Source organism: Periplaneta americana, chromosome 9 (genome assembly GCF_040183065.1).
Source record: "Periplaneta americana isolate PAMFEO1 chromosome 9, P.americana_PAMFEO1_priV1, whole genome shotgun sequence".
Taxonomy (NCBI): domain Eukaryota; kingdom Metazoa; phylum Arthropoda; class Insecta; order Blattodea; family Blattidae; genus Periplaneta; species Periplaneta americana.
The window spans coordinates 175,708,008-175,716,462 of NC_091125.1; the positions used below are offsets into that span (position 1 = coordinate 175,708,008).

Genomic DNA, 8,455 nt, shown 5'->3' on the forward strand with positions numbered 1-8,455 from the left:
TTCAGTTCAGTAGTTTCTAACATGTGTATTGTCCTTGGTGTATCGGGTCTGTTTTAGCTGTATATGTCAGAATTGGTCTTACTATGAATTTGTGAATCCTTACGTTCGTCTCAGTTCCCAATGTTTGTTGTGCCAAACTGCATCATTTAAACAACCTGAGATTCTATTAGCTTTGTTAACTTAATGAGATACTTCATCTAAACATCTATACCTAATTTGTTCTGTTAATACCCAAATATTAGAAGTTTGATACCTGTTCAATTATATTAGTCGTATTTTTCACAACTAATTTACATCATATTGGGAATCTAAAAATGGTCATAGCTTTAGTTTCTTGGTGGAATACTACCATGTTAAATTTTCTAGCCATTACATTGAATTTACAGAGTGATCTTTGCAAATCACCTTCATTTTCTGCTAATAAAACAGTACTATCTTCATAACTTATGATCTGGATTTTTTTATTTCACATTTGATAGCCTCTTCCTGCTTTGATTTCCTTAAGAATCTCGTCCATTATCAGATTAATTATAAATAATAAAGGATTTAGTGAGTCGTCTTGCCTGAGTGCATTCTCTATTGGGACTGACACATGTAAATTTCCTTTGATTTTTAACTTTACTTTATGCACTGATTAACTGTTAAGTTATTTAAATTAATAAATAATGACTTTACTGTGCTAACATTTTAAATAATGATGTTATTGTACATGAATAACTAGTTTCATCTTATCTGCTTTATTGTCCGAGTAAGTATACATTTTATTATGTCTATAGATACTTCTTGATTATATAAAATATTCAAAATATCACTAGTGGTAATGTACAAAAATAAAAAAAATATTTTGATAACAAAGTACATTTTATTCTGTTATGTCACTATTCGCAATCTTCTCTAAAATAATAAAAGTTAACAAATCCTGATTAGCAATGTAACTTCAACAATCTCATTCTCTGAGCATGTCATGCGTTCTGCTCATGGTCCGTTATGAAATAAATCAAATTTAATCAATCCTGGGGTTCACACCATCTGTCAGAAACACTGAACTGTCAAGGTTGAGATTCCAAAGGAGAGAGCAGCTGAGCTGACAGTGTCAGATGCTGATGAAAGGGGGGTTGCCTCCCAGAAGGATCCTCTCATACATGCGACAGTACGAGAAGAGCAGCAGGCCCCATTTGGCAGTCATGAACGTCCACACCGCGGCGATGTACATGCTGGTGTCAACTGGTAGCACAGCTGAAAAACAATGTCCAGTCAAAGCGCCCGGTCTGTGCTCAGCTTCACTTTAAAGGGTGGACAGTGTGTTTCAAGTGCCGAATATTGTTACAAATGGCTGGCATTACTCTCGATCCAAATTATTTTTACTGTTACTGGGATGTACAAAGCTGCTGTTCTCCTCGAATACTTAGGATTCCTTCCAGTGTGGCTACTATCAAAAAATCATCGACATGCGTCCTACTCACAAATGTGATGGTACAGCGAGATGAAGATGTACCAGATGCAGCCGGCAGAGCCCACCAGGGCACCCACCACACCGAGCACCTTCATGCTGCCTAGTGTGTCCACAGAGTGCCAGCTCTCCAGTTGCTGGCGCAAGTGTAGGAAATGCAGGTGCAGGCACACCAACGCGAACATGCCTGCCAACAGAATGACATTAATCTGCCGAGGTCTGTTTACCTTTTTATTTCTCATGTTCAGAAATAAGTGACGATCAAGACGGTACGAGGTCAGGGAAGTATGAAGTGACTTGGCGCATCTCCCTCATGGATGGTGAGACGTATGTACGTTCTGGTGTAGCAGCAGTACATCACTAAATGGCGTTTCAACTGCATATCAGCATCGAAATTCAAAGTGAGCAAGAAAGGGCAGATAAATTTTGTCCTCATGGGGAACAAACAGGGTTCTTTCATGTGCCATAAATCTATGACATGTGACCCTCAGTTTTACTTTCCTCCTGTGGGAAGCCACGTTAAGGATCTTATCAACCTCGGGCAGGTCTGGATTCAATGTAAGACATAGAGCGTATTCCGAATCTCAGCGCTGAGCAATCTGATGGCATCACGATGTTCCGATGGCGTGACTGATGCTCCACCGGTGTCGCACCGGTGCCATCAACTTGCAGAGATGGTGGCAGTCTCCATCAGCCACCATCAGTGACTCTGATTGGTTCTTGTATAGGGCGGGAATTACCAGACGAATGATATCGTGCACTGTTGTGTCATGGCGCTGTGTTCTGCTTTATTGTTTGTAATGAGCACAACGTAAAAACAATATGTTAATGGCTTATGAGCGAACATGTCAACGGACCAGTTATTACTACTGGTTCAAGAAATAAATTGTTTATGCTCTTTTCTTTGAATGAGATGGCAGTATGGAAATTTCGCAAAATTTTGCTAGCGTAGCACAGACAACAACTTATACAGTCGCCATGACAGCCATCGATCCTTCCGGCAGTTTTGTTCCTTATTTCGCTGCAGCGTGACGTCATTGTTGTCCACCAGTCCGGTGAGATTCGGAATACGCTGATAGTAGCTGTTCGTTTACTGCAGATGACTACATTCTTACAATCTACCACACACGATGAAATTCATTAACTCGTTTTATTTCTTAATTCAATGCACCTACAAGAAATAATGAATACAGAATAAAACAAGATGCAGGCCTATTTTAAAAAGTCCATGATACCCGGTAGCCTATAATGCAGTTTAAAAAAAATATTGGAAAAGAAAATGTTTCACCAGTGGAAAAAAAAAGGGGCGCACTCTTATTCTCCACACAGTCGCGAAGCACAAAGTGTAAATAAATAATTTAAAGAATAAAGGGGCAGATATAACAACAACTGAGTGAAACTGCAATGGAACACGCAGCATTTAGACGCAGACGGGGAACGGTCAATATCACCCTCGTGCGATGTTGTCAGATGGTAGTCCTTGAAACATGTTCAAATGAAATGAAAACAAAGACACGCAAGTAAAAAAAGAAAGAGTTTAGGAATGAAGAAGGGAGAAATAAATTATCCTCAATATTGTGTAGCCTATATTATTGTTGCCACCACAATCGTAGGTGTCATCTTATCAATTTCACTTCACTGTAACAAGAGTCGATGTTATCATCCAAAATTAATTATCACAGGTTACATTTCAGTCCCACAATCTCGTACAGACAACACTGATCCCTGGTAATTTATTTTGACTCTCATTTCATGATTTCATCACGGAATACATTTTTTTTTTTAATCATACAAATCTGTCACAAATTTTGGCATATCGTGTCTTTTAAATTATAGTACCTACACCGCTCTCTTTTTCATAGCGTTTTGCATCTCTACATACTTGTAGCACTGTGCAGACACTTATACTGCAAGATCTTGATTGTCTGAAAAGTGTTTTTCACACACTTATTCTGATGAAAGGCCTATATTTGAAATAGGTGGGCACACATCTCTCACAGTGTTCACATGTTTTCCTTCAGCCCCTGGATTATGTCTTATTTCAGTGATATGACAATTTTTATGCAACGCGATGGTGCTTACCCATATTCAAGTCACTTTTCATTGAATAGATGGAGACGGGCGATGTGCAGGCCCTACATTTTTGAGCTAGATCATCTTTACAGTCTTCAAAAAATTACAATGAAATCCAATTTCGTATAAAAATTTCAAAAGATTATCCAATAAGCTAATCAAAACACATTAGATACATGCACCTTTGACGGGAATAGAGTAAACTAGCGCAGAGGTAGTTCCCTTCGTACTCCGCGTATACATCTTTATATACGAAAATTTGACAGGTTAGGTTTGGTTAGTTTAGGTTCTTGTTATAGCCTACCTTGCAAATACGATCAACTGCAACTCCACAAAAAAAAAAAAAAAAAAAAAAAAAAATCCCCCATAAATTCAACTATTTTCACTTTCGAAATCACCGGAACTACCTCAGCGCTAGTTTCCCTTACAAATTCCACGATTTTCTCTTCCAGAATCACCAAAACGGCCTTGTGCTAGCCTAGTTTCTTCCGGGACTCCTATGACATGGGGTCAGCATATCAGGGCTACACTTAGGACAACACTAACAACATCCATGTCCTAGACGAGACTCGAACTAAGGACAATGGCTTCCATGCAACGTCAAAGCTATACACTTCAGCCGATAGGTACACTACAAATCACCCAAAGGTTACACTGTACTTATATATTAAATTATACTAACCTGACAAGAAACCCCAAAAGCCAGCATCTAAATTTTTATATACACAGAAAAACGTCACAAATGCAGCAGCACCAAGAAATACTCCTATCAAACTGCTTATCAAATGGAACCATTGTTTACATGAGTTACTACACATCTTGAAATTCGAGGAAAATTTCGTATTACTACAACTTCGATGACAAATAAAACACAGGTTAAATTAACAAGACAAAAATAAACACAAAAACCCTACTTAAAAATCTAGTTCCACCCTTCCCTATCGCTACCGGTTTCACTACATCGATTGTCAAACTCGAATGTCTGTATCACCGCCGTCTGGCGGTGGTCTGTATAAACAAGTAAACATTGTGGAGAGAGAGAGAGATCGACAAATTATGTTTGTAAACATAAAAATAATATGAACATAAGACTGGGAATATAGCACTGTTAAGAATTTATTAAATATACATTACATTTATAAGATTTAAAGTAATATAATTTAAAGAGTTTCATCGGATCAGTGTTATCAACACGAAGTGTAGGTCTATATAGTTCGTAAACTTCTGAAATATTTTCCCTTTGAGCGCGAAATTCAAATTACGTTTATTCCGTTCATTATACTTCAATATCGCACATTATGTAATTTATGTACTCCATATTAAGCGTTCATTTCAAACTTCTAGCTTGAATTATGAGCACATCAATTCTCTTCAAGTATAAAGGTAATATAATTATCACGGTTTTGGCCATTTGCCAAGTATTGGAGTAATCTGACATTTAATTTATACTAATAACTTTTTTAATATTTTATTTTCCATGGTTCCACATGATGTAACGCTATATCAGAACTTAAGAACCGGTAAGTAAAAGCCGCAAAATGTATCCTATTTATATGCCTATAGTGCCCCATTAAAATAGTTACCAGTAATTAGCCTTAATTATTTGCATATCTTAAACTCAGGTGGAATTGAGTCAGGCCTACACCATACCGTTGCAGCATAATGTAAGCCTATTATAAGATATGTTTAATAGCAAAAATAAAGATATATTAAAACACTAAACATATAACTCTTTTAATATATAATCACTGATGAACTAGCCTATTTATTTACTAAACTTAAATAAATAGGCCTAGGATGCAGATGATGAAAATAACATCGAAATGTTTGAATGGAAATGTGAAAATGTAGTGCATGCGACATGAGATATAGATAATATGTGCTGCGTGTATATTTGTAAAGTTACTCCATCTCTCGGTTTCATTTGAACATGAAATAAAGCAAATCAGATGTCATTGTCGTGTGAGGTATGATACCGAATTTTCAATATAACTATAGACATGGTGCTACAGGCCATTCATTATCTCGTGAAACCTATTTGCGTGTAAGGGGAAGAACAAAGTAGACTGAGAAGCTTCCTTCCCTCTGTATGGTTTCACTTGCAGCTAGCTAGCTCACTTACAGCACCATAAGGTTTTTACAATGTGCAATGGGCTCACACATTCATTTGGTTTCACGAGCTAACGAGTGACCTATACACCATTATGTGCTAAATAGTTTGTTTTATTTAGGTCCTTAGTTTTTATCGCTAAAACAAATAATTTTGAAATACTAAAACAGGAAATGAAATTACATCTCTTCTAACAAGTAATCATTCAGTTCCAATTTGGCTAGGTCCTCTAATTTCCTTTATTTTGAAAAGTGTTATTTAAATATCTCTCCCGAATATGTTGGAATGTTTGTTATTCTGTGCGGAATATGTAGGGAGAAAATAAATGTTATCTTTTGAATACATAGGCTATTATCTTTAACCAATAGAAAATTATTCTCTCAATGTTTCAATGTTTCTCTGTAGTCTACTACTGGTTTCTTTCTGCAGTTTGCTGTGTGCTGTAGAAAACTTCAGCTCTGATAACATTGACATGAGTCTCGTAATGCCCTTGCTGCAGCAATGCCAGCATATTTCTGAAGACATCGCCACCTGTGAAGATGGCAATTTCTACTCGGTAAGAAAACACGTGTCTGATACAGGCACAGAACAGCATTCTTAGATAGTACAACGACAATATAATTATATTCCTGGGTGTTCCTCAGCTTCAGTCAAATGGCTTTGCTCAGAAGAAATGAGATTGTGATTACGGGAAGTAATCCGACTTGTTCAAGTAAATCAGCAAAGAGCGTTCTACCTGTCTTCTTAAAATATGTATTCTATAGTCTTCGCTTTGACTTCCCAGGGTTTGTTATGCTTCTTGCCTCCCAGAGAAACTTGCTTTTTTCCTTCTGTTTGTGTAGGACGCGATGAAACAGGTAGCAGAACAGTTTGTATGGCAACACAGCACACTAGTGGAAATGGAAGCCACACACAATACCCTCTCACCTGGCGAGGTGGTCCCAGATCATGAAAGTGTGGAGGTACCGGTACTAGATGTGGTTCCAGTGGCTGCATCCCATTGTGGGACTCACAATATGACAAGTATATTATTACACCCACAATTTTAACGGCAGAATTAGTAGTAGTAGTAGTAAAGCATGTTCCCAGAACACACCTGGCAGACAGACATGAATGGTCAACATCACACTACTCTGGTACTCATTTTGTAAAAAGTTGAGTCTGAAATTTTGACGAAACAGATTCCACGCTTCATTCACATAGAATCGGAGATCAGCAGGGAAACAGAAGTACTCGGGGGCAAATCACTTCACTAAACTCTTGCTGGGTTGACATCTCTCGTAGATGCAATGGCTGATTCAAACTCTGTGCTGACTGTTATAGGAGAAACTGACGGAGACAGAGAGAAAATGACTCGCCAGCAAGTGATCGAAGCTGCACGGCAGGAGCCTCGAGGAGGGGGGTTGGCCACTATAGGGGGCCTCACCAAAATCAAGCAGCTCTTGTACCAGACTATGCTGCTGCCACTCAGACTTCCGCATCTATTCACAGGTTCATGCAGAGATATAACTAAAGGGGTGGAGGGGGGGGGTTTCCCTTCCTTGAGAAGTAACTTATTCTCCTTGGAATATAATTGCAAGGGACTAGAGTATCTAAAAAATGTAGGAACCAATATATTTATTGTAGAGAATGTGCCAGTCAAGAATCAAATTCTGACACTTCAGTGGTGTGCACTATTCCCCAGCCTCTTAATCCTAAGCTTCTTGTATCATTTTTATTTTCTCCTTACAGTCAACTTCGAAATATTTGCGGATTCGAAGTCACTGATAGCGGAATAGTAGTTTGTCAGTGTTGTTAGTCTGACTATGCACGATTTGTTCATATTGAGCATATAGAAGTTAATTTTTCTGGCAATGATACACATTAAATATATTTAATTGAACAAAAATAGATCTTCACTTGAAATAAAAATTCGAATTTGGTTCAAACTTTATTTTATTTTGTTTTTTGCATGAGATAAAGAAATTGTACAAATTTTACATGTCAAGATCATTTGATATGCCCACAATGCAGTAACTGATTGGAGAAGTTCTCCGAAGCACACATGAAAAATGTTTGAAAAATGTATTATGTCTCTGCACATCAGTGTCAGTAACTATACAACATTCTTTTTTTTTTTATTTCTAGCTCCGAACCTAGATTAATAATTTCTTCTCGATTTGAAGAAATCCATATCATTCATTCATAGTTTTTTTTCCAAGGTCAGGTCTTTCACTGCAAACCCAGCATTCTCCAATTTTTCCTATTTTCTTCCTTCCTCTTAGTCTCCACATATGATCCATATATCTTAATGGCGTCTATCATCTGATATCTTCTTCTGCCCCGAGCTTTTTTCCGTTCACCATTCCTTCCAGTGCATTCTTGTCCATATCCACATTTCAAATGCTTCTAGTCAATAATCTAATTTTAGTATTTATTTCCCCATTTCCGGTTGTTCTGTATGGTTGTGAAACTTGGACTCTCACTTTGAGAGAGGAACAGAGATTAAGGGTGTTTGAGAATAAGGTGCTTAGGAAAATATTTGGGGCTAAGAGGGATGAAGTTACAGGAGAATGGAGAAAGTTACACAATGCAGAGCTGCACGCATTGTATTCTTCACCTGACATAATTAGGAACATTAAATCCAGACGTTTGAGATGGACAGGTCACGTAGCACGTATGGGCGAATCCAGAAATGCATATAGAGTGTTAGTTGGGAGCCCGAAGGGAAAAAGACCTTTGGGGAGGCCGAGACGTAGATGGGAGGATAATATTAAAATGGATTTGAGGGAGGTGGGATATGATCGTAGAGACTGGATTAATCTTGCTCAGGATAGGGACCA

The 8,455-nt window shown here is 37.8% G+C and overlaps 1 protein-coding gene across 1 annotated transcript; it reads right to left on the reverse strand.

Annotated features, from left to right (window-relative positions):
- Positions 1–714: 714 nt before the first annotated feature.
- LOC138706765 (heme transporter hrg-1-like) lies at positions 715–4,496 on the reverse strand. The gene is made up of 3 exons (XM_069836430.1): positions 4,206–4,496; positions 1,464–1,637; positions 715–1,236 (listed from the first exon to the last, which is right to left on the reverse strand). Exons 1-3 carry the CDS (start codon positions 4,339–4,341, stop codon positions 1,094–1,096), a joined length of 453 nt encoding a protein of 150 aa, XP_069692531.1. The 5' UTR covers positions 4,342–4,496; the 3' UTR covers positions 715–1,093.
- Positions 4,497–8,455: the final 3,959 nt, after the last annotated feature.

Excerpts from the sequence above, each read along its gene's own strand:
- LOC138706765 (XM_069836430.1), bottom strand. The coding sequence starts at position 4,341 with ATGTGTAGTAACTCATGTAAACAATGGTTCCATTTGATAAGCAGTTTG. Across the intron at positions 1,638-4,205 it reads CTTTTGGGGTTTCTTGTCAG|GCATGTTCGCGTTGGTGTGC; the intron begins GTTAGTATAATT and ends TTCTGTTGGCAG. Across the intron at positions 1,237-1,463 it reads CTCGCTGTACCATCACATTT|CTGTGCTACCAGTTGACACC; the intron begins GTGAGTAGGACG and ends ATTGTTTTTCAG.